The 27,946-nt window shown below is 37.9% G+C and overlaps 1 protein-coding gene and 1 pseudogene across 1 annotated transcript; both read right to left on the minus strand.

Annotated features, from left to right (window-relative positions):
• Positions 1 to 214: 214 nt before the first annotated feature.
• On the minus strand, positions 215 to 21,250 carry LOC147895065 (uncharacterized). Its single transcript, XM_087383405.1, has 3 exons — positions 21,242 to 21,250; positions 20,701 to 21,168; positions 215 to 478 (listed from the first exon to the last, which is right to left on the minus strand). Exons 1-3 carry the CDS (start codon positions 21,248 to 21,250, stop codon positions 215 to 217), a joined length of 741 nt encoding a protein of 246 aa, XP_087239531.1.
• A 609-nt stretch (positions 21,251 to 21,859) lies between these two features.
• On the minus strand, positions 21,860 to 22,684 carry LOC147895066 (uncharacterized; annotated as a pseudogene).
• Between the last annotated feature and the right edge of the window lie 5,262 nt (positions 22,685 to 27,946).

A 27,946-nucleotide genomic window follows, 5' to 3' on the forward strand; every position in this document is an offset into this window, starting at 1 on the left:
AACTGCTCTGTTAGCCTACAATAGCAACGGCCCTGCAAGCTCCAAAGGGAGACAACGACCTCCAAGACGAGCTAGCGCTCTCGCTCCAACAACTATCTCCATGAGCAGCGACTACCACCCACAAGCTCCCGTCAGCCCACCGACAAAGAGACGAACGACAACCAGGGCCCTGCAACCGCGGCTCAAAGGCTTCAGATCTCACAAACACCTGTCTCTACGTCTCTTTCTCCTCCAACTGCTTCCCAATAGCAGCGAGCACAACGGCTAGAGTTGAGGCAGCATCGGAAAGGCTCTCTGCATCGGATTGCTCTAAGGCCTTCACAGCCCGCTTGCGGATGAATTCGTCCAGATTGAGCGTCGCAACGCACACACAGCTCCCAAGCTTCTCAAGCCCATACTCGGCTTCTCTACAGTGGCTCACTCCGTCAGCGCAGCTCGCAGCTCCTCGAGCTCTCTCCGTCGCACGCCGTCGTCGTCCCTGCAGCTTGTAAGTTTTTCAAGCTAAGGTTCACCACATTTTGACACGTGGCAGATAAGTCTTTGACCTGGGTTAGCTCAAAGCAACCCTGGGTTAGTTGGTTTGGTCAGTGCTCTAGTTTATGCCACGTGGCAGATAAGGTTTGGTGTGGTTAAATTAAACCATGGTTAAGGCACATGGTTAGGGGTAGGATTAGTTAAGTGCCACCTAAGCACAGAGCCTCTTGTTAAGCACAGTTTGAATTCAGCATGTGAATCCCTGTGCCACATCATCAAAGGCCCTCTTCTTCACAAAAGCTTCAACAAGCCATAACTTGCAATCCAGGAAGAATTTGCACAAGCTCCAAAAAGGAAAAGTGATCGTCTTTTCAAGCTCTACGCACCTGTCAACTCAGATTTTCTGTATGCAATTAGACACTGCCAGATTTGAAAGTATCATCAAACTGGTAAGACCTTTGCAATGGCAATCCGCACTCCAACTGTTGAGAAGTTCACCGGGGATGGATTTCACACATGGTCTACACAAATGAGATATCTTCTGATGCACCAAAAGCTTTGGAAGATTGTAAAAGAAGATATACCCACTGCACAAAATGATGCTTGGAAGGAAAAAGATGAAGCAGCACTATCACTCATTGGATTGCACTTGGGTCCAAACATAATTCATCATATAGACTCTAAGGATCATGCCAAGGATGCATGGGATGAGTTGAACACAGTGTTTGGTGCAAAAGCCAAAAACCAAGAAATCCATCTTAAAATTGAATTCTATGGTATGCACATGGGCTATTATGAATCCATGGCACAATTTGTCAACAAAATCAAAAGCATTATGACTCAACTAGAGGGCATAAATGCAAAAGTAGGAGAGAAAGATGCACTTGCAATTCTTCTTAAAAGCATGCCTGCAGAGTATAGTGCATTGACAACCACTTTGAAGAATTTGCCAGATCCAAAGTTTGAAGAATGTGTATCCTCTCTTCTCGAAAAAGAAAGAGAGTTGAAGGCATCGACATCGACATCGACATCAACATACAACAGCTATAATGAAGAACAAGCACTATTCAGTAAAACATCAGTGAAATGCTACCATTGCGGAAGGATGGGTCACTATCAAAGTGACTGCAGATTGAAGAACAAACCAAAGTGTCACCATTGCAAGAAGCTGGGACACAAGGAAGAAGATTGCAGATTGAAGAATCAACAAGTCAACTACGTGGAGTCATCATCAAGCCATGAGCCAAAAGGTGACATCAATGGAATGTATTGAAAAGCAAAAACCTTGCCAACCTTGCCTATGTTTTGTAAATCAAGCCTGACCACCTGAGAGTAGCTATGAAAGCACCCAGGGGAGGTATTGACATGTAAACCACACTTTACCACCTTAAGTAGCAATGCATGCACTAAGGGGAGGTGATGGATTTGTAACTCACATCTGACCACCTTGCAGTAGCCAAAGGATTATGGCACCAAGGGGAGGTGTTGAGAGTTGTGGTGCCATGAGCACATGTAGAGCAAAGGTATGAGCAAAGGGAAAGCTGCCACATGGCATGGAGGAGATATCCCACATGTGAGCAAGCAAAATGGATGTAAGTACCCTCACCTATAAAAGGGAGGTTCATTTGAAGGAAATAAATCAAGCACTTTGCACTATCTCAAGATTCTCTTTATGAGTCCAAGTTAATCTATCTTGGAACCTAATTGACTTGAGATACATGTCATGAGCACTCTCTTCATTATGCTTGCACTTAGGTTGCATCCTCCGTAGATTAGTGTTGTATTAGGATGTTGTCTTAGTGACTAGGAGAGTAGGATCCTCACTTTGTCAATTTTATCATTACTATATCTCAATGGCCTCCACCAAATAATTGACATAACCTTTATCTTTCTGCTTCTTGTTTAACTCATGCTCAGGTGACTCAAACAATATCATACCAGATTAGAATGCAATGCATACATCCACAATACATTGAAAGATTTTTTCAGGACGAAATATAATGGACGTATAATCCATGTATTTATTGATGGCTCTTGTAGCTTCTAAAAGACTTGGCTGAACATCATTTACAATAGCTTTCAAGCACCTATAAAATCATTCCTACTTTCCTAAGTACTCCGCAATGGGTCTCTTACCCTTTGAGAGTAGTGGCTTCCCGCACCCAATCCATAACTCTCTTGCTTTAAGAAGAACCTCTAAAAGAGTTGACTTCTTCTTCTTTTGAAAAGGTTCATTATTGAGCCTGAGGGATTCCAATATATACTTTGAGTCATCTTCGAACAAACAAATATAAGCTATGACTATTGCAAACTTTTGCATATACTCCTCGGATGGTAAGTTTCCTCTTTTGGTCTCCTCAAATGCAATTCTACATGCCTCACAGAAGTGTTTCCCATCAATGGGCTCAAACTTGCACCTTTCAAGGAATCTATTTCTAGATAGCATTTACTTCTTTTCATTATCATCCTAGTATCTGCTCTCATAAAGTGCCGCTTCACAAACAATGTCAATCTGTCTGAATTCTTGAAATGTTGTAAAGAAGTCTGCATGCGTACGGAAGACACATCATACAACACTGAATCGTCAATTGCAAGCTTCTTGAATGATATTGGACGTAGCGTGATATTACTGGGAGCTGGTGTTTTGGCGTGCCTTGCATCCTCATATAACTTTCTTGCAAACTTTTCATCCAGCTTTCTTTGATTGGTAAACAAAGTAGCTCGATTGATGTGTGTTGTCTACATTGAATACTGTGAGAATCCCCATATATACCCTTCATCACTATCGGAGTGTAGATCAACATTTATAAAAGGATCTACAAGTAGTGATTTTGTAAGCTTGGCTTCTTCAGCTTCTTCATCCTTACCGCACTGTCATCATCATCCAACCTCTCACCACGTTGTAATTGGGTTACTTTTGGGTCAACTCTTTGAGGTCAAGGCCTTTTTTCTCCTCTTCGAGGGACAACCGTAGCTTCCATATGAGTGTCAAACTTTGACGATGTCTTTTTCTTTTTCTTGCTCATTGTAGTCTACACTTGCAATGGTGGATAGTTGGGATCGAAGGTAAAGGTTGTAGAAAATTCTGAGAAGATCCAAGTGTACCACCATCTTGACCATCCTCAATATTTGGTAATGCATCCCATATAGCCTTAAGAGAACTCAAGGCATCACCTATATATGGATACTTTGCGGAGTTTGGCACTTCTCATAAGAAGTACTTCTTAGAGTTTGTCCTCAACTTTAGTACACACTGGCCCTTCATGTTGTCATCACATATGGCTATCATTAAGTCCCCGTGTGGAAATACATCCAACTTCAAGACAACTCCGACACTTCCAATTGCTTCGCTAGAAAACTTGGGACTTGTCACTTTCGCTGAAGTGATAACAAGGTGGCAACTCTTTGGCTTCTCCATCATAAACCAAGCATGATCTATGAATTTCTTTCATGAAAAAGCATGGCCATTGCAAATTCCTAAAATTGTAAAACATATTACATAAGACACCCTCCTTAACCAAAGAATGAAAACAATAAAAATTCATTACTAAAAACTTGAATTTACCACCACAGGCATTGCCTAGTGCAATGACCCCTACCCCGTGGTGGTGGGAACCCGGAAGTACCAGGAAAGTCTTTATCCCAAGGGTTGGGATTCCTTGTTGATAAAGAATATCAACAAGGCACTCTCTATCCCAAGAATTGGGATGAGTTTCTATGATGGATTGTGTCCATCGACAAGGCTAGAAGATTGGATTGTAATTTGCCTAAAACATTTGAGCCACCACGAGCATTGCCTAATGCAAGGACCCCTACCCCATGGTGGTGGGAACCCAGAAGTACCAGGAAAGTCTTTATCCCAAGGGTTGGGATTCCTTGTTGATAAAAGAATATCAACAAGGCACTCCCTATCCCAAGAATTGGGATGAGTTTCCGTGATGGATTGTGTCCATCAACAAGGCTAGAAGATTGGATTGTAATTTGCCTAAAACATTTGAGCCACCACGGGCATTGCCTAGTGCAATGACCCCTACCCCATGGTGGTGGGAACCCGAAAGTACCGGGAAAGTCTTTATCCCAAGGGTTGGGATTCCTTGTTGATAAAAGAATATCAACAAGGCACTCTCTATCCCAAGAATTGGAATGAGTTTTTGTGATGGATTGTGTCCATCAATAAGGCTAGAAGATTAGATTATAATTTGCCTAAAACATTTGAACCTATGATTGTGAGTTTGTAGATATGGCGATGGAGAGCGGACAAAAGCAAAAGCGAGGACGAGAAAGATCGGAGAAGAAGGAAGAAGATGGTGAATCAAGGGGAAGAAGAAGAACAAGAAGATGACGAAGACAATGAAGAAGAAGAAAAAGGGTGAAGATTTTGAGAATGTGGAAATTATAACCAGCGTGGAGGGAAAAAAAGGCTTTGTACGATTTTTTACTAATGAACCTAATTAACTTGATTTTTTACTAAAATGAACCTAATTCTATATTATTTTAATTTAATTATTCTACCTTATTCTAATTAATCTTCATTCTACTAATTAATTAACCTACCTAATTAAGGTAACTAGTTAATTTAATTAATCTACAGTATTCTAATAAATTAATCTTCATTATTATAATTAATCTACATTATTATAATTTAATTAATCTACATAATGCTAAATAATTAATCCACATAATTAAACTAATTAGTTAATTTTTTAAATCAACATTGTTATAAGTAATTAATCTACATAGTTCTAATTATTTAATTTACATTATTCTAACTAATTAATCCACATTATTGTAATTAATTAATCTAACTAATTAAGTATCCTAATTAACCTAATAATTTACTAGTTAACCTAATAAATTAATTTATTACTTAATTTAATTAATTAATTAATTAATCTACTTAATTAAATTAGTAGTTACTTAATTAAATTAATCTACCTAATGGACTAATTATCCTAATTAACCAAAGTAACCTAAATTATTAAGTTATTAATTAATCTAACCTAATTATTTATTAATCAATATTATTCTAATTAATTAATCTGCATTATTTTAACTAATGTATATTATTTTAATTTAATCAATTTAGCTTATTCTAATTAATCTCCATTATGCTAAATAATCTACAGAATGAACCTTGATTAATTAATTTAATTAATTAGAATAATAACTTATGTAACCTAACTATTTACTAATTAGCCTACTAAGTACTAATTAATTTATTATCAATATTATTCTAATTAATTAATCTACATTGTCCTAATTAATATACATTATTTTAATTGATGTATATTATTTTAGGTTAATTTATCTACGTTATTCTAACTAATTAATCTACTTAATTAACCTAATTAACCTAACTATTTACTAGTTAACGTAATTAATTAATTAATTAGTTAGTTTAATCTAATTACCAAATTAATTAAGCTAGGGGCCTAACCTAGGGCTCTAGTCTAGCCTAACCTAACCTAGGGCTCTAGCCTAGCATAGCCTAACTTAACCTAGGGGCCTAATCTAACCTAGGGATCTAACCTAACTTAACCTAGGGATCTAACCTAACCTAACCTAGCGGTCTAACCTAACCTAACCTTGTTGAACACTTAGGTGTTCAACAATCAATTATTCAAGACTGCAATTGTCTGCAGCAGGAATACACAGCAGGAATACACAGCAGAGAGAAAAAGCCTCTTCAACCACCGTGGCGATGAGAGATCCAATGGACAGATCTAACATGGTGGAGAGAGCTAGCGTCTAGGGAGCAATGAGGGTCAAGGCTAAGCGTAAGGGGACTGGAAGAGGAGAAGGTGACAATGGCTAAGCATAATTCAAACATGATTTGTTTGTAATATGAGCACTTGAGTATCCAACCTTATTCATGCTTACTCACCATGGGGACTTCCACTTCTTACCTTTTCTTTCCATTTTAAAAGGAAATAATTTAAATTTTAAAAATTTAGTGTAAAAGAGAGGGAAAAATGGGCGAGAAGAGTTTTTTTGAAAGGGTTAGGAATATATAAAGAGAGAGTGTCAGTCATTTCACAAGTCATTTCTCAAGTACTAGCCAGGGGGAAGGCTTCCAACTTCTAGAGAGATTCTCGAAAAAAGTCCAAAATCAAATGAAGGTAATGTGAAACGTATGGCGTATGCCATATCTCTTTGTTTTGAACATGTAGCTCAATTAGGGAAAGAATACAAAATTGAGTAAAATGATTAATTCACATATGGCGAACCCCATATCTCCTTTTTTTTTAAACATGTATATCATTTAGCAAAATGATTAATTAAATTTAATAAATTTTAGACAATTATATTAATTTGCTTCATTGGTTAAATTTATTAAATTAATTTAATTAAATAATTTTTTTATTTAATTAAAACAACTTAACTATGCTTATGTTAATTCTTTAATTGATTAGATTCATAGTTAGTTAGATTAATCATATGAATTATTTTGATTAATCTTGCTAAATAAATGTATTTAATTTAAACTGAATTATGTAAATTTAATTTAATTAGGTTGGATTAGTTAGTTAATTGAATTAATTAGTTTATTGGACTAATTATACTATACTTAGGTTAAACTTTTGATTACATAAATTAAACTAATCTAACTAATTATTTATTTATTTTAATTTCCTTACTTTAATTCATTGAATTATTTTAATTAATTTCTTTAGTTTAATTTATTGAATTAACTTATTTAATTAAAATATAATTACCTACATTTAATTTAATTAGACGGATTAGTTTGGTTTAGCTTGATTTATTTAATTTGGTTAGGTTAACTAATTAATTAAGATTAATTAATGAATTTATTTTAGTTTAATTTAATTTGTTTAATTAACTAGACTAAAATGAGTAATTAATTAATTAATTAATTACATTAATCTAAGAAATTGATAATTAGATTCATTAAGTAGATATCTGAGTAATTGATTAATTAGATTAGTTAAGTAGATAATATAATTAATTAGATATTTTACTCTCATTTGATTAATTAAGGATGCTTCCTTTGAAGGTGTGGCTCAAGCCACACCTTCATTTAAATAGTTATAATTCTAAGAAAAGAAATCAAAATCTTTACATTTTAAATTGAAAACAAAACAACATATGGCGGATGCCATATGTTGTCTTAGAGAAGGCTTTCTTTGAATGTGTGGCTTAAGCTACACCTTCATCTAAATATTTCTAAATTTGGGAAAAAAATCATTTTGATAGCAAAAAATTAGGGTTTTCTAGATATTTTTATTTTTTCCCAATTTATTAGAAAGATGAGGGTTTTTCAAAAAACGTTTACAAGATTTTGAACTTTTTAACATTTTTTCCCCAAAAAATATAATTTCACATTTAGATTTTTTTTCCTATTTGATAGCTCAAAATGGAGGTTTTCTACAAGAATTCTTCACATTTTGTTTTTTTCTCTAATTAATTTAAAAAAGATAGGGTTTTTTAAAAATTACTTGTACATTTGGATTTTTTTCTTTATTTTATACCATCAAATTAGGGTTTAGGGTTTAGGATTTCAATAAGAAAAAAAGAAAATATGTGTGTCTAACCATGCAAGTGGTGTTCCAAGGGTATGATACTTTGAAAGGACTTACATTAAGCCCTATGCAAAGTATCATGTCCATCCAAAACACAAGAAGCATGTTTTATGTTTTTAATACTCATGCATGATGGATGATTTCATGCAAGTCAACAAGGAAATATTCATGTCCAACTCTATAAATGATATTCCTGGAATATCATTTACACAATTGGACATGCATATTTTCCTGGAATATCAGACACCTAGACCAGGTGTCTAATCCTTTGTACAGGCCTTAATCTTATTAAAGTTAAGCTTGTGCAAAGCATCATCTCCATCAAAGATACATACATAGGTTAGAAATACACCCTTGCATGATTCATGGGAAGAAAGATGAGTACCAGGACCTATCTACGACGAGTTAGAGACGCGCTCCATTGTCTCTCTCTCTCTCTCTCTCTCTCATAGTGTATCAAGCCACATTTACTAAATACCCTCACACACACACGTGCGTGTGCGTGTGCGTGTGTGCACACATACACATAGACATGCACACACAAAAAAAAACACACACACACACACATATATATATATTAAATATGTATATATGTATTATTTTTCAATATGTATATAGATATATATATATATATAATACATATATTATATCTACATAATATATACAACCTTAGGACATAATAGGTTATATAATCCCCTCTCCTTATTATTCCTCTGTGTGTGTGTGTGTGTGTCCCCACGTGTGAGATTGTGGGTCAAGATGTACAGTTGCAGAGTGGAAGAGTTCCATATGGATGTTTTAAATGATGATATATGCTAATATATTGAGATCTTAATATATTTAAAAATAAATATTCATATTTAAATAAATATATTTAAATTTTTATTTATATGAAAGTTTTTTAATTGTATGATATATATTTTGGATCTTAATATATCATAATATATTAATATATTAATATATTTTAATGAACTATAATAAATATTATCAAAGTACTAGCTAGGTGGCTTTACAAGAATGAGCGTGTCTCATCAAGGAATAGCCCCCTCCTTTTATAGCCAAGTGAGGGGGTCTCTCCCAATAAAAGCATCCTCCCACATGCATGGTGTGTGTGGAAGAGTCTCCCATGTGGGCTGGGCGGTTACGCATTCTCAATTGTGTGCGATAACGCTTGGCCACATTTTTCCACATATATCAACTCCCATATCCCAAGTCTATGATACTCTCTTGGTCTCTTCCCAATTTTATAATACATTCAAACATCTAAGAGGACAAGTGGAGGGTTGGCACAAGGAACCTTGCCACCTCATCCTACTTTCCCCATTATTTAACTTGCACTCTTGGACCTTCTATACCTCCCCCACATGGACCTATCCTACATGGAGGGAATAACCCAATATAATATCCATCTCCACCTATTTTATATTACTTCTCCCATGGACTTCGGGCCATATCTCACTAAATGCAGGCTGCCTAGGTGTGGAGGGGTGGCACATGGAGGAGCCATGTCACTTTAACATTTTATAATATTACTACCATGGATTATGTACAACACACCTTATGGGTCCTCTTACGTGGAAGGGTGGCACATGGTCATTCCTTGCCACCTCAACCCTGGGCCCTATGCACTCCATATTTTATTGTACTATTGCCACACATACAAGCACACACTCATATTTATGCCTTTTTACTTTGGTCAAATTTATCCATAACAGTACTCTACTGAGCATGAGTAAACATTGTATTTGTCCCTAATCATCGCTATCTATTGCTCAGATAATGTCACTTTATAGGCCTTTTAAATGGGAGAATTCTAGCGAACATCTAGTTTCTTGACCCAATTCCTGACCCATAACCATCATATTGAGGTCTGGATCTGCCACTACCATGTGCCCAATTGTGGAAAAGAGGGAGGAGAGGAGAATAGCAGAGGAGGGCTAAAGGAAAAAAAGGGGGGGGGCTTGTGTCGTGGGTGAGTGAAGGGTGAGAAGGCCTTCAGTCTGAGAGGATGAGGGGAAGGGGTAAAGCGGAGAAGGGGGGGAGACGGCCACACGAGGAAGGAGGTGAGAGGACCGAGAAGGGGGGAAGTGGTGGAGGAGGAGAGGTAGTGGGGGAGGGAGTGGGATTGTGGTGGAGGAGGGCTGCTAGGCAGTGGGTTTGCTTGGCTAGCCCCGCCATGGGGTAGCACGAGTGAGGAGGAGAAGGGGTTAGGTAGGAGGTGGGGTGGGAAGGAGGTGGGCGGGGGGGGATCAAGTTGGTCTCCTCAAGGACTGCAAATGCTTGTCCCTTTGTAGTAGCATTCTCAAATGTACAACAGTTAGTTTTACTAGAATGGCTAAAATCAGTCCAACTCTTTGTAGATTATGACAATTAAAGGTGTTGGCAATCACCATAGATGGTGTCATATGATACAGATCTCAAGCTCGCATGTGAAGTTGGAAAATGAGAATTCCTAGATATGGAGTCGTTGTCCTCATAGCATGGCTCTTCAGAAGATAGAGAGAGACTTTCGGGAAGTGTGTAGAGGGAGACAATCCACTTTAGGTAAGTTGGCAAATTGCATGGGTTGGGCCAAAACTAATTATCAAGCTACCCAATGAGTTATCCATAGCCTTACACAAAGATCCACATTGAGTACAAGTTGAAACAAGTGCAATCATGCTTGGGTTGCCCAAACCCACCATGCAATTTGCCACTTACATAGCCTCTGCTCGTATGTGAACCTTGGGTTTAGCAGCCCTCTTTATGGGAACCATAGAGCAAAAACTAAATGTACCTCGAGAGGCTTAGAACATGTAGTGGGAAAGGGTTAATATGCATACACAAGGGACATCCCATTGGATAGATCATGCATGAAAAAAGGTTGCAAGCTATTTATTTTGCAGCCTATGTGGACATTGATGTCATGAAGTCCATCCCCAATATGGTTTGACTTGTATTTGGGTTTTGAGACTCAACAAATTGCCTACTCCTAGGACTGGTGCCACAAATACAAACACTAGTCGAATGGCCACGTGTTGCCTTCAAAACGTGGTCTTACCCTGCTGCTGCGAGGGCATGGAATGGCTTTAGCCTCTGGTAACATAGGTAATTTGTTTCCCACAGTAGGCTTGGTTCGTGCTTCTTTGAATATGCAAGGTCTGCAATTTTAATGCCATTAAACCTAGGACAAAACCTCAAGTATGGCTTAAATTTAGGGCCAAATGCCTTCTATTTGAGCGACCAATCATATAAAACCCAAGTATTAAATTTTCTCATGTATCTGTAGATCTCAAATTATCACCTCTGATGACTTATTATAAATTATAATGTTGACACTATAGGAGCTATAACCTATTCAACTGCAGCAGCAGTACAGTTTTGGATCTGGTGGGCACATGTACCAGAATGTCAATGGCTAGTTAGGTGGAAATATGACCAGTAACATCCAGAGAAAGAATCTACCTATTGGATTCATGAATGGCAGTACTAGCAATGGGTTGTAATTAAAAGAACCTGGTGAACGGGAATCAGGATTTTCCAATGCCACCACGTACATGAATTATGTGTTGCTTAGGATTATGCTTGCTCAGGCTCACTAGCATATGAATCTGCAAAATAGTAGCATATTCCTATGCAGTGTTAGTCAGTTCTTTATGCTTATACAACTTGTAGAAGCCTATGCAATGTAAGTTGGGTCTTCATACTTATCACAAAACTTATAGTCTTAAGTGGGTGTGAGTGTGACATTCAGATTGACAAATGCAGGCTTGTAAGATGTTGTTTTAATGAGTTTTAATATTGCTTGTTTATAGCTACACTGCCAAACCAGATGGCCACCATTTCAGGTGATCTGTATGCCATGAATGTGGTAGACCTTGTAGAGCCTGTCAATTTTTACAATTCAGTCTCTAGGGGTCTCTCAGCTTGCAGTCTGGATATGATACTTGTCACGTGTTTTCCTTCTTTTCATTTGAACATGCATTCACAACAGCAACTAATTTTCAACAAAACACGTCAGGGCTTCTAAGGAATTAGTAGCAGTAGCACTACACTACTAAGAAACCCTATGTATCACGAGCGTTCAAGGGGTATTAAAAAATCCCCTCATCAAAAAATTCCTTCCCAATAAAAACGCCCCTCTTTACTTATGAACTAAGTGATTTTTTTCTAAAGTTGAATTTAAAAATGCCTCCTGTTATTGTAATTGTCTTAAATTTTCTCCAAATTTTGAATTAAAATACCCCTCCTTTTGAATGCACGTGGTACATTAAATTTTTTTGAGGTGAATCCCCCAAGCAGCAGCAGCAGCACATATCTAAAGCAAAATGATTTTATCAAGCTTAGATTTCTTCAGCTCTTTGTGGTCAGAAACAAGCAGGTATGGCTTTCTGACAAGAGGAAACTCAAATAGTAACTGGATAATCTCTTTATTATAACCATATTTCAAAATCATATTATAAATATAAATATCTTAATATTGTAACATCCTATGTTTCTTTTAATAGTTGTGCAATTTAAAATCATTTTTTGTATCTTGAAACATAAATCACAAAATTTTTAGAGGCAAACCAACTACAATTTATTGAGGTCTCCCTTATCTCAATTGTTTAATTGTATAATGTATTAAAAAAGGTAGCTTTTCAAATTCAACAAACCAAGGGATTAAAAATAGTAATTTTAAAGTATTAAAATAAGAATCATTTGTAAATTTATACCAAAATTTTACTATAATGTGTACTTGTTACATTTTAAAATAATCATAATAAAAACTAAAGATATAATTACCAAGCTTGACTAGTCTTCTTATATAATTGCTACTTTTATTTTAAAAAGAAATTACACTATCTCAATTGTAGCATTTAATATTGGCAAGGTAGACTTGCTTGATGATGCTTCTTCATTCAACACTCCAGGAAGACTTATAGTTCGGTAGGCGCTACTTGCCACACTGGCCATTCCAAGAGTAATACTAGGTCCCTGGACAAACTTGGCCTTGTGCAACTTGCATTCACTGCTGATTACTACATTTTTGCCAAACTGGGACACATACGGGGCACTAAATACCACAACATTGCTGATGGTGCCTGAGAAGCGTTCTTGATCCATGACAATGGGGATCTATGGCACTTGGCAATCAATACAATTCAGAATGTTCCCCACAGTTGTCTAAAAGTATGGCAACAAGGTGTCATCTGGCATTGGCCTTCTACAACAACAATAGCACTAGAAGGGGCAAGATATGCCTCTACAATAGTCACAGGAGCTGCAGTAGCAAAATTCACTGCAATCACAGAAATCTTAACTAGTCAAGCTTCTATACAACAAGTGAAAAAACAAGATCTTAGCCTTGAAAATGTAGAGGACCAAAATAAAGTCAAACAAGAGAGCAACCAATGGTGTTGTCTTGTCAATGGAAGCAGCAGATGGTATTGATACCAAGACATTAATTCCCCTTTAATTGCAGATGCACAAAGGGCACAATAGTACTTAGCAACGATGGTTTTGATCCTACAACACGCTAGCAAGTGCGCTTCATGGATGTTGGTGATCTTTGTCTCTCACGCAGGTGCAAACCTTTGCAAATCAACCCGAGTTTGATTTGATGATTACTCACATAGTACACACACACACACACATACACAAAAACATTCTTAGCCATCACCTAGACACACACACATGCATCCTAAGACACACCCATACTAACTATAAAATTGACCTGGGGTCGATTTGAGAAGTAGGGTGTTGAACAAACTGGTCATGTTTTGCAAATTGACCCCTCGGTCGGTTTGGTGTTCACTCATGCACACACAAACACATTCATTTGAAATTGACCTTGGGTTGATTCACACTTCATGGATTTTACACACAAACACACTCCAAGACACCTCCACACACACTAGAAATTGACCTCAGGTCGATTTGAGAAATGAAAGCAGAGGGTGTTGAACACAATGGCTAGGCTTTACATTCTATGATGTATTGCAAATGAACCTTGGGTTGATCACAATCACACACTCTTCAAATGCACCTTGCGATGATTTGATGGTCCCTTAAAGATGCACAATATATTCAAGACACATGCTTGGAGTTTTTAAATCGACCTAGGGTTGATTTTCATTTTCACTTAAAGATGCATAATATATTCAAGAGTAACACACTCACACACACTTCAAATCGACCCTGGGTTGATTTGATGGTTACTTATAGATATATTAATAGATTCAAAACATGCTTTGAGTTTTTAAATCGACCTAGGGTCGATTTACACTTCATGAATGTTTGTTATCATTCACACATACATGAAAATGCATCATAACACATCCAAATATGCAAACACATTCATCAATCTTGGGTTGATTTGATGATCACTCACCAACACCTATGTAGATGATCATTGAGACACACTTTAAAACACTTTGACCTTAAGTCGATTTGATGATCACTCACACAAACAAAAACAAATTTTCAACATGCTACGAGTTTTCAAATTAACCTTAGGTCAATTTGCACTTCATGTGTACACTCAAATATACATTCAAAGACATTATACAGATAGATATATACATTCAAAAGCATATCTCCACACACCACAAATCGACCTTGGGTTGATTTGAAGATCACTCACACGTACCTATGTAGATGATCTCTCATACATACACAACATCTTACAAGACACACGTACACATACTTCAAATTGACCTTGGTTTGATTTGCAAAGTGTTTGCTTAGAGAGAGAGAGAGAGAGAGAGAGAGAGAGAGAGAGAGAGAGATGTGTGTGAGTGATCATCAAATCAACTTGTAAAGCCTAGCCATTTTGTTCACCACCCTATGTTTTCATTTCTCAAATTGGCCCAAGATCAATTTCTAGTGTGTGTGCAGGGGTTTTAGAGTGTGTTTGTGTGTCTGTTCAATGTCCAAGAACGTGTTTGTGTGGCATGTCTGTGTGTATGAGTGATCACTAATCTCTATGAAGTACAAATCGGCCTAAGGTCAATTTGGAAACTCAAAAACTTTTTGAATGTGTTTGTGTGTGTGAGAGTGAACACCAAGGGTGCTTAACACAATGGCCAAGCTTTGTTAATCGAGCTTATGACAGTGTGCATCTTAGTACAAGAATCTTAGATTAAGACATATTTAAGATATTATAATAAATTTTATGGTGTGTTATGGTGTATCATCTATGACTACTTCATGTACGTAAACTTAATAGTAACACCACTATTGTATTAATGAACAGGAATTCAATGGATACCCATCAGCAAGAGATGACAAACCCAACAAATGAGATAACAAACCCAACAGACAAGATGGAAGGTTCAGATAAAAAACTCACCACATCAGAGACGAAGGCTTTAAAAGTCATTGATCTAGCTGAATGGTATGTGGATACATATGGAATGGATTAGGATAAATGTTTGGGGGAGATTACAATGTTTACTAAAGGAGGGATAGGGAACGGATGGCGTACTCTTGGAAAGATAATTGATATGCATGAGGCTGTGGATAGTAAAGAAAATTCATGCATTGCTACAGCTAGGATAAAGACTAAGAAAGGTGAAGAGGTAATCGTCAGGGCAACACTGGATAAATTTGAGGCTACAAGGATGGTAGCAAGTTTCATTAATAAGCCAGATTCAATGAAAAATCTTGGATGGGAGGTACAACACGGAAGCACATTGAGCGATTGTGGAATCAATTGCATGGCAGACATAATAACAGGGTTCAAAACTGTGCAAGAAAACAGTGAGAAAAAAAAGGGAATCAAAAGATCAAAAACAGATTAAAAAATGCTAAAGCAAAAGAAGAGTAAAATAGATAAAGAGGACTTGCATCTTGGTCCACCATTGATAGAGCCCCTTGACATGATGTCACTAGATACAAAGACCTTGGGAAAGGATGAGATGGAATTCATGGTAGGTGCGAAATCCTTAATGCGATGGAAAACTTTCTATCCATTTGGGTATGAGACAAGTTTCAAAATTGATGTCAAAAGGTGTTACGAGGCAGGAGTTAATTATGTGTACAGGCCACGTAAAAAACCGTGGTGCTAAGACTGGTTATGGAATTTTGTAAAGCACCACATCCTATGGAGACAACCACAATCATAGTACCCTTTGATAGAAAGAATAAATGCCCATCAAAAACTTTGAAAAAAGAGGACATTTATCGTGTGGACTACATTGTTATTTCTGGGCAACACTCAATTGAAGCTGCTAAAAGACTTCAAGACATTAAGTCAGTCCTTGAAGCTACAAAAGCTTTGTACAGGTACACTAATAATCTTTCATTTTTTTAAATTTTATTTCCTTGGTTGAATTGTTCGATATGTTCTTGTGAAATGTGTTTTCATTTTTTAATCAATGTTAATAGGTTTCGTCGAGCTAGAATAATTATGAACTGTCCAAATATGGAGCTACTTCAATGCTCGTGGATGGCAAACATTGTACATGCTAAAACTATGAGCAGGTCCCCATACTTGGATCAGCTTGCACATGCTAGGCAACAATGGGAAGCTTTCAAAAAGCCAGCAAGGCCAACAAAAGGACGTCAACATAGTGATCTATGGGATGTGAGTGTTTATAATTTGTTAGGATATATATTGTTATGGCTTGCTTTTATCTTAAATATTCTAATGCATCAAGAATTTTCAATAATTCCATCATGTGATGATGACAGAAATTCATTGAGATGACAAAGATGAGCCTTAACAAGCTCACATTTAAACATGACATCCACATGATCACGTCCTCAGAAGTTATCTTCAAAAAGTGGATGACAATATCCAAAATGTACATAGCTGGCCAACTCCCTAACATATTGGGAAAAATTGAACCACTAAAAGAAGACAAAAAAGCAAAAGATGTGATCAAAGATGGAGAGGACTTTGCAAAGGTCAGGCAAGCACCACATACATCTCCTGTTTGTGGAACCTTGTTTCATTGTTTGGAGGGACTATTTGAGGACAACATTCAAGAATTACAAGATAAGATAATGAAGCATACTGTTGTCTTAAGAAAGTCAAAGAAGACAAAGCAATTGATAGATATGGAAGATGCTACAAGGAAGATGAAAGTAGACCAGGTTCTCCAAGGAGCAGTTATAGCACATTTTAGTACACTTGCTGGAGGTAATAAGAAGCAAATTTGGGATGTTGTGATATCTTCTTGTGCAATTACAAATGATGAATATAACAAAATACGTAGATGGTCTGAAGAGTGGATTAAAAATGCCTTAAGTAAGACGAAAAGACCTACACCATTGCCTATTCTAGTGACTGATATGATCACCTCATGCTATAAGTGACGTATTGGATTACAAGGACCATTAGATAAAAATATGCCATGGATAGTATCTACAACAGGAGCACATTTTGAAAGCACAAATGTTTTAAATAAGTTGCCATGTGATATTTTTTTGGGCCTTTTTGTCCTCAACACAATGTCTAAAGAAGAATCACATCGGTGGAGTCAAGAGGATTTTTCTCACTTATTCACACTCTTGGATTCTATCAATAAGCATGATCAATTTGTCCTTATTGCATTTGTCAAGGACTTAGAAGTCATTGGGAAGTTAATTGAATGTGCAAAGCAACAAAACTGAAAAACCATCTTAGCATGGGGTTGCTATGATACAAGTGCCAATCGAACATCACACCAATACATGGTGCTTCGCGTTTGCTTTTATAAAGGAGGTGATTATAATCATGGCCAACTCATGCCATCAGACTGCGAACCTAATCTCTCTTGGGATAGAAACAGAGAATGTAGAAGAAAGATGGAATTCAAAATATGTTGATCGTTTAATTGATTCATACTATCATGTGGAACACCATGTTGTAGATGTATTCACAGGTGGGGTTGTCACTCGTGCAGCTCTCTTGAAGAAAATAAAATGTCTAGCCCTCACAAAATCAAAAGGTGATGTGGGAGATTTGGAGGCAATGTGTGCACAGCTTATTGAGGTTGATGAGTCTCTGAAGGTGTGTATGGGAATAGACACTCCTAAAGGCAAGGCATCCATCAAGGGGGTATGTCTTTTCTCTGAGCGTCTTGGTCTGAGCACATTTTTCTGAGCATGGCCTATATTGTGATTTTGTAGACAATTTTATCATAACATCACACACCATTTAGTCATAAAACTACCCCAGGAAGATACTATATACATTTCTACCCCACAAACATGCTGCTAACATCACACACCCTTTAGTCATAAAACTACCCCACAAAGATGCTATATACATTTAATTACATTTCTTTCTAATAGTATTTAGGGCTTATAAGATCCCTTTATTCACAAAACTACTTTTTATGTCTACTTCATTTCAACAGCCTCCACCTATATCATCCATCATTCATACTATCATGATAGATAGTGATTTATTGATGAAATGATTGCAAGTCACATGGTGAAGAATTTAGGGTGCAAATTTGCATGCATCTATGCCGAAACATTTATTAGTTGCATCAAGGAGATACTTTAAGATTCGATTCACCATGATGATCATTTGTACACCTCTCATAGTTTTGACATGCAAACCTTAAGTAAGATATGACATAATTGTCACATCTCTAGCAAATAGAAAAAGTTTTATGAAACCAACATGCTCAAAATTGAATATGTGATATTGAGATTAATATTCATGGGTACTCACATGATGTACTAATAGTTCTTCAATATGATTACTACATCTCTAGCAAATGAAATAGGTGCAAGACACCACAAAAGTTATGCATGTTCAAATCTAGGGCATCACAAGAAAAATGAATTGCTTGAAGGGAAAAACTCATGTCAAATCACTAGACTTAATCTTCTTTACTGATGTCATCCACATAGATGTTGCGATGATGCCTTCTCTCTTTGATGGGGGCATTGAATGCAATGTCATTACACATCATCTCAGCCATAGCACCTGCATAAGAAGGTAAAAAGCTAAAATAGATCAATCAATATCAATGCCTCATTGATAATAATATTCTCCAACAAATACGTTTAAAAAGATAAAACAAAAGAGTAACATACTAGTCATCTGGAAGATTAACAACCATTTCCACATCTTCGGAATCATTTAGAGTCCCATAGTTGCTTGACGACCCTTTCCTTTCTGTCCATCCAAAAATGGTTGCAATATAGAATAGCAAATGTCAAGATCATTCTCAATAGATAAGCATGCTCTCCCAGAATGCACACATGCTTTTTGCATAGAACCAGTCCCAGCACCTAAGTCCACCACATGTCCAGAAATTGGACACAACAACTCTAAGAAGTACAACATCATGCATGGAGCCTTCTCCAATGCACCTCTCCATGGAATACTCTCTCCATGTTTTATAGTCTGCTCACTTGTTGGTAAATAATGAACAAACTACTTCCAAAAGCAATGCCCAATTTGGTACCAACCATGGAAGCATTTTCAGGATTACGACATACCAGCCCGATGAAGAAGGCATAAAACCACAACATCCACCTAAAGACAAGAAAAGAATTAAACTTATGCTTAGTACAAGCCATTTCATTATACAAGAGCATAAATTCTTTCAACAGGTCATTGTAAGACAATTGTCTCACCTTATGATCAATACCACCAACTTTGATTGTACAATATGCATCCAAGTATTGCATGTACTTTTGACATGAAAACTCCAATTTGCTGATCCTAGCATAATGCTCAACCAAATGAAGAACATGAGGGGCACACATAACTAGGATCCAGCCAGAATCTGAAACAACTGTGGCCGCTACTAGCAAGGAGTAGCGTACATGGTCCTCTGTTAATAAATTCCAAGATGGAGATGTGGAATCCTCTACTCCAAGAGCTTCTAGCTGTGTAGGCAAATCAAGAATGACAAAATTTGCAGCCCAAGCAACACTCTTACCATTTCTTGTTTTTCTTTCACCTCCAAGACCCACAAAGTATTCCTTCATGTCTATATAGGCTTGTGTGAAGTTTGAGATAGACAATTGCTTCCCAAACTCGACATAATCATAGCACCAAACCTTGCAATGTGAAGCATCACATGTGCCACTCCGATTCAAAGTTAGAGAGGCCAATGGAATGTACAAAAAGCGGATAGACCTATCTTTCCATTTACATCCTTTCAAAATGGGTGTAGACTGTAGTACCTGCACATCTGTATCCACACCACATATGTAAAGACACAAAGTGATAACAACATATGTTACACAAACAAATAACAGCTTGAAAAAAGACCAAGAGGGCTTACCATTATTAGTACCAGGATTTTTTGGTGGCCTACCACCCTTCTTTAGTTCCATACTTGAATCCTTGTCCTTTTTAGTCATCTTCTTAAGTGTTTTTTGAATCTCAATGACTGCATCATCCTCGTGGATTGAATTTGAGCTTGATGAACCCATCTCTCCCTTTTTATGCTGTGTGTATAGCTCTACCTCCTCCTCGATGCAACATCCTTTTTTCATATCGAGCCACCACGGGCAGTTCTTTCTCTCCCACTCAGAGAGCACTTGCTTCCCTTCTTTTTCTATCATGTTTGGAGAGTACATACAGAATTTTAAGTCCTGAATTTTTGTCCATACTCGACATTTGGGCAACAATTTTTCAATCTTACCAACAGCTTTTAAGGATTGCAAGAATCTGCATACAATAAGAGTCTTAGTACAAAAGCGAAATACTTAAGGATGGATTTTTAATTGAAAAGGAAAAAACATATATTGCTTACCTAAATACCAATCGTCGAGATGCCCTCGTCATCTCCATTTGTCCTGTTGCAACTGTAGCAACAGTCATTGAATCCTTTAAATCTTCATAAAGTTCAAGTCTATTCATTGCTTGTATCTCCCCAAAATACTCTCTCAACGTAGGATCTTGAGGAAGCACAAAGCTAGCTTGTTGACTAGCAACCAAGACCTGAGAGAGTAACCTCTCAGATTCACAAAGCAACTGATCCATCCATGCCTCTTTTGCCATCCACTTTATGAATTCTCTATCAGCTTTTGGCATCCCATAACTTGTTCTCAAATTTGAATCTGACCCTAAGATTCTGAGGGTTCCTAGTTGTGTCTCCTTGGAGACCTTTGCAATGGAGATGTTATACAATTTTTCCAATGTGACAATGGAGGATTTATCATCAAATGGGAGGCTCCACAAGATATTAAACCAATCTTCACCATTTGTTGGTTTGACAATAGATAGAATCTACATATAAACAATACATGCAATCGTCACACTCGTGTATTTTCTAATCATACAATACATGCATATCCCATACCTTGATCATTTTCTAAACAAAGATCATATTTACATCCTTTTTTAACGTTCTTTCTCAATCTCAAAAAACATTTGAACACTTTAAAAAATCAACTTTATGTTAAGAATCATTAAATTAACCATACCTTGATCATTTTTTGACCGTACTTGAGATTCACATCCTTTCGAATACTTTTAAGTGCTTTCTCCATATCAGCAACACTCAAATTTGGCTGAAGTTCCTTTAGCTTTGCCTCATAATCTTGCTTGTATAGTGGCTAAAATATATTCCAAAGAAATGAATGAGTACAATGAAGTAGTTAGTTCTAATTCAAAAGACATCCATGACAAATGGTATGAAACTTACTGCAAATACCATTCTCCCTAGCATTAGAGATGTCAAAGGATACCAAGTGCTTGATCCTTTACTACTTTCATTTGCCCTATGCTTTTCAAGTGTCTTTTTTTCTTCCTCAGAAAAAAGTGATAAGTACTCATTCTCATCACACGAACACATTGTCTTCGTTTGTACAAATAATCCTTGAGATTTGTTTTAATAATTGTTGTTTCATTAAGGCTGAAAAATAAAAAATATATAGCTTCAAACATATTAAGAATTGTTCACAAAACCCTTAAAAGCTCAAAAAAAAGTAACACATAAAAAGTACCACATATGAGCAAGAACTTGCACTAACAGATTGAACCTTTGAAGAGCAGCTATTAGCTTCATTTCTGTTTCTTTCTCTGGAGTAATAAAACTTGCTAAAACTCGAATATGCCATGCCTTTGATGTCTTGAATTTCTCTTCGATTAGAGACATCCATGCAACAGTCCGGTGATTCCCCTCCCACACAAAAAACATCTTTCGAGACAAAAATGACCAATCAGCATCATCAACAATCTGTGCCTCAAATTCTGCATTTACATTCCTCCAACAAGAATCCCATGATTGTTCAATTTCATCTGTCACCTCTTGTGAAACACCATCCGGAAGTGTTGTAGATAAAATAAACATTCCTTTCTATTGAATATATTTTTCTGCCTCTAGAGCTTGCTTTAGGCTATCCATATTAGTTCGTAGGCCTCTCACTCTTGTGTTTACAACACAACGACATAATGGGATCAAGGGAGCAATCTTTCCAGTATTGATTGCAAGAGATTCAATAACATCCTTCCCCTAACCAATATCAAGTTCAGCAGGAAACTCTTGCTCAAACTCCTCATCCAGTTGTTTATCCTCTTTCTTTCTCTTCTTAGAAGATTCCTCCACAATTATAGTAGTGTCTTCAAAGTCTTCCATCTCCTTATCCTCTTCAACTCCAATTTCAACCTCTTTTTGAAACTCTAAATTAGGTGTAGATTCCACTTGTAAACTTCTCTTCCTACTTGTCCTTCCACCTCTCCTACCTCTTCGTTCTCCTCTTCCACCTCTCCCCCTCCTCTCAGAAGTTCTTATTTTTACCATCCTGCCAATGTGACACAAATGCATTTAAAAAAAGAAGTCATCGCATGGCATAGAATAGACTTACAAGGTCAATTAAGTCCCAATGTTACTTCAATAGCATACAAAGAAAGCCCAAGAGGCTTCAAAATAGAAAATACCTGAAGTTTGATCGTGATGCTGCTAATTTTGACAAGATGATGGGGCTTGAAGAGACTAGCTCTGTAGATCCAAAGGTTGATGAGGGGGTACGCTACAAGAATTCAAAGAGAGTACAAGAACATAGAGGAAAAGATGAGTAGTTACATTGCCTTTTAAGAAAGAGATGAAGCACCTGTGACTTGTGAAAATGGCAGGGCGTGTGGCTCGAAACCCGAGAGGGAGGGCTTGGAAGCCTTGGATGCAGAAGGAGTGAACGAGGTAGTCGAGGCCCAGAGGCGACTGGCGAACGTAATGGAAGCTGTGAGTCCAAGGAGCAAGAGCCTCGAAGGCCAAGTGAAACCAACGCTTCTGTAGCAGGAGTTTGTAGGACCGGGCAGTAGCACAACAACGGCAATGGGAGGTACAAGGAGTCTGTAAACTCCGAGGTTTGCAGCGTGGTCAGTGTGCTGCGAGGAGCAGGGGTAGAGGGCCTGCTCTTGAATCAACGAATCATCTGAGACTCAATCTGCCCAATCCTCTGCCTGAGAGCACAGTGAGAGGGAGAGCGGGGGAGGAGAGCGGGGAGAGCGGGGGAGGGAGAGCGGGGAGAGCGGGGAGAGCAGGGGAGGGGAGCGGGGAGGGCAGGAGAGGAGAGTGGGGGAGAGCGAGAGCGGGGAGGGAGAGCGGGGAAAGCGGGAGCGGGGAGAGCGGGGGAGGGAGAGCGGGGAGAGCGGGGGAGGGAGAGCGGGGAGAGCGGGGGAGGGAGAGCAGGGAGAGCAGGGGAGGGAGAGTGGGGAGAGCAGGGAGAGCGGGGAGAGCGGGGGAGGGAGAGTAGGGAGAGTGAGGGAGGGAGAGCAAGGAGAGCGGGGAGAGCGGGGGAGGGAGAGCGTGGAGAGCAAGGAGAGCGGGGAGAGCGGGGGAGGGAGAGCAAGGAGAGCGGGGGAGGGAGAGCAGGGAGAGTGGGGGAGAGCAAGGAGAGTGGGGGAGAGTAGGGAGAGTGGGGGAGGGAGAGCAGGGAGAGCAAGGAGTGCGGGGAGAGCAGGGGAGAGCGGGGAGAGCAGGGAGAGCAGGGAGGGAGGGCAGGGAGAGCGGGGGAGTGAGAGCGGGGAGAGCCTTTAAAAAAGGGCCTTAAAAAAGGCCTTAAATATTTTTCTTAAGGGCCTTTAAAAAAAAGGCCAAAAGACCCCTTTCATCGACGAAAGGGGTCTTTTGGCCTGGCCATTTAAAAAATTTTCCTTAAGGGCCCCTTGAAAAAATTTGAAAATGAAAGGGCAAAAGACCCCTTTCGTCGACGAAAGGGGTCTTTTGGCCTTTCATTTTCTTAAGGGCCTTTTAAAAAAAGGCCAAAAGACCCCTTTCGTCGACGAAAGGGGTCTTTTGGCCTGGCCATTTAAAAAAATTTCCTTAAGGGCCCTTGAAAAAATTTGAAAATGAAAGGGCAAAAGACCCCTTTCGTCGACGAAAGGGGTCTTTTGCCCTTTCATTTTCTTAAGGGCCTTTAAAAAAAAGGCCAAAAGACCCCTTTCGTCGACGAAAGGGGTCTTTTAGCCTTTTAAGGGCCTTTAAAAAAAGGCCAAAAGATCCCTTTCGTCGACGAAAGGGGTCTTTTAGCCTTTTATTTTCTTAAGAGCTTAAGAAAATTAAAGGCCCCTCCCTCCAATTTTCTTAAGCCCTTTTGGCCTTTTATTTTCTTAAGCCCTCAAGAAAATGAAAGGCCCTTAACAAAATGAAAGGCCAAAAGACCCCTTTTGTCAACGCAAGGGGTCTTTTGGCCTTTCATTTTCTTAAGGGCTTAAGGGCTCTCATGAAAATGAATGGCCCTTAAGCCCTTAAGAAAATTAAAGGCCAATAGACCCCTTTCCTCGACGAAAGGGGTCTATTGGCCTTTAATTTTATTAAGTGCTCTCATTACAATTAAAGTTCACATTGATATTTGTAGAAATAATCATCCCTCTTCCATGATAAAGAACACCTTTCCTGGCAAGGGACCACCACATGGCCTCGACTGACCCAAGTACTTAACGCTGGCACTCGTTTTTATTATTTCAAATCATTACAATCAATGAGTTTATTTTATTCACCATGACGGGATGACATACTGGCTATAGAAATGCTACCAAACTATGATGTTAATAGGAACCATGACTTATAATGATTATCATACGAATTCGATTGCTAATGAGTGATCATTTAATTAAACATCATTACTGTGTGAGGTTGATAATTTTTCATAATTGTGAGGTTTATAATTTTACTGTGTGAGGTCAACATACAATTAAATATCTTTTTGATTAATTTTCAATTAATGATAGAGGCCAATAGACCCCTTTTGGACAAAATAATTTTTATTTATTGTTAATGGAAGATAGAGGCAATTAGACCCCTTTTGGAGAAAATAATTAAATATAGAGGCCAATAGACCCCTTTCGTCAATGAAAGGGGTCTATTAGCCTCTATATTTAATTGATGGTTCATGAAAGATAGAGGCCCATAGACCCCTTTCGTCGATGAAAGGGGTCTATTGGCCTCTACCTTTCATGAATAAATGATGAAAAATAGAGTCCAGTAGACCCCTTTCATTGACAAAACAGTCTTTTGACGAAAGGGGTCTATGGGCCTCTATCTTTCATAAATAATTGATGAAAGATAGAGTCCAATAGACCCCTTTCATCGATGAAAGAGTCTTTTGGCATATTTTTAACATCATAATTTATATTCAAAAGGTTAGAGATGTGCTGACCAACCATTTCTTGTTCACCACAATTATAATTTATATCTATCTATCAACTTTAAAATACTTATATCAAATTGTCGGAATGAATATGTAGTAATAATGTAATGTCATTGCTAGCGAGAATGGCTTGCAATAACTCCCATACGTGTCAAAGAAAGGCTGGGGATTAATAGGTCTAAGAGTCCATGGTATTATAGTATTGTTGTTAACAAATGATGGCTAAAATTTACATCATGGTTCAGTACTATTGTCACACTTGTGCCGACTTTCACAAGACCAATCTTACAAAGTTGTGAGTATAAACAATGGGCAGTGTGTGCAAAGCATTTGTGAGTAACTTTTCTTGTGGCAGACTCTTGTTTTAAATGAGTTCTTGAAATGAACACTCTGCTCTTGATCTCGCCCTTTGGACTTCATCTCATTGAGTTGCACAGCTCAACCATTCCATTCTTATGGAATCTGTCACAATTCAGAATGAGGATAGATCTTTGCATATGTTTGTTCGCACTTCTGTAGGTAGAGGAGTGTTGTCAGAGATGGTGCTTGCTAGCCATTTTTGATTCACACTTGGATCCATATTTGTCCATCAGCACTTTGGTGATAATGGGTCAGATTTGACAATGGAGCTGCAATACGAAGTCCATGACGATGGATACAAAATGTTTCACCTTGATGCGCAGTTTGGTGATATTTTCACCGTGAAGGGAGAAAGATTCAAGCTTGATGACAATGAAATTCAAAAGACTCAAGTGCACGAAAACAAAAAGGATTTCTACTCTGTTTGCAACAAAAATGATGAGGCAAGGAAACATGATTCAGCTAGCAACATTGAGAATGACAAACAACATAGTGTCATTGAGATTATTATGCAACTACCTATAAAGAACAGATTGCGTGAGGCCTATGAGAAGGTTGAAATGCACGTCACTGTGGATGAGTTGCCTTCTACCTATGATGGTGATGTTTTCTTTGAGCTACCAGCTACTGAATCAATGAAACATTGCACAAAAGGTACGGAGTCAAAATTTGATGGTCATGTTTGGAATGATCCTATTACAAAAAATATAGTATTTCCTGGTGTAGTTCATAGAAAGGAATGTGGAGGTCACCTCCGTTGTATAAATGCAACTTGTGGTTATAAAAAAAGAATTGGGATAGAGAATGAGACACAATGGGATGGGAGATTGATTAGAGTGGCCCCAGCAAATGTGTCAATTGAATCATATGGCTCCTTATCATGTATACATTGTGGTTGTCCACCAATTTGCTTAGAGAGATGTTACTGTGAAATGTTACTCTGCATGCCAGAATGTAGAGATGGTGTGAATCTTACTCGTGCAGTCATACACCATGGCCATCATAATCATCCCATTAGAGATGGTTTGACTAGAAGAACAAAGGATGCCATTAAAACCAAAGTTTCTGAAATGGTGAGGGCTAGTGGTGCTGAATGCCCTAAAGGGATACAAAATATAATTGTCCAAGACATTATTCTGGAAACTTTATTGTCTAAAAAAGTGCAAGATGGGATTAAGATGTGGGATGTTGAGCTACAAGATTTGCTAAAACAATGTGAACCTTTGCTCGACAAAAGAAGGTAATTACCATAATATTTGTTATTGCATTGGTTTATTAAATTATGTTATTGATAATGAATATTGACCAACTTTATGTCTGTGTATAGATTATCAAGATGGATCAAGGAGGGTCGACGTGACTCTCGACCTGTGTCAGATGGGCTAGATGGAATTTTATACTTGAAAAGACATTGTAGATATAATTATTTCCAAAGTGTAGTGTTTCCTAGACAATTGCAACATAGTTCATTCAGCAGGTGTCATGTATTTAAAATGTCTACCCAAGGTTCTGGTTCTGGGGTTGATTTGGTAAATAAAATGAGACGTGGAGGAGAATTGGGTCATTGTTGGGTGTTGTTTGACTTTGTGAAGCGAATGAAAGATTAGACTACCATGGCTTGCCATGTGTATAATCCTTTTATCCAAGAGTTGCAAACAATTGCAACTTGTGACTTCAAGGTGGAAGATACTGATGCACAAATTCTATTTTGGGATACTCTCAACAAAGTAATGGTTTCAGAAGGGTTTGACAATGCTGAATTCAAAGGGTTCATGGAAGATGAGGCCCAAGCCAACTGGAGAGCTATACGTGCCACTTTCAATGGTGGCCCTGACAATATAATGGAAGGGAAAGAGCGTTCTTGCCTTTTCCATTGGGAGCAAAGTCTTCATTCCCATGCAAAGGCATGTATAAAAGTTGGCAGCCAAGAGGAATTTAAAATTCAATGTAGACGTTGGAAGGATGCCTCTATAGGCAAGCTGCAGAAGTCGAAATGAGAAGCCTAAGGGCATGGTGGAATGCAGGCCATGCAAGTGATTCAGACTTGCCACAGC

The sequence above is a fragment of the Dipteris shenzhenensis genome, chromosome 13 (genome assembly GCF_047967505.1).
Source record: "Dipteris shenzhenensis isolate YYH24624 ecotype China chromosome 13, Dip_SZ_1.0, whole genome shotgun sequence".
Taxonomy (NCBI): domain Eukaryota; kingdom Viridiplantae; phylum Streptophyta; class Polypodiopsida; order Gleicheniales; family Dipteridaceae; genus Dipteris; species Dipteris shenzhenensis.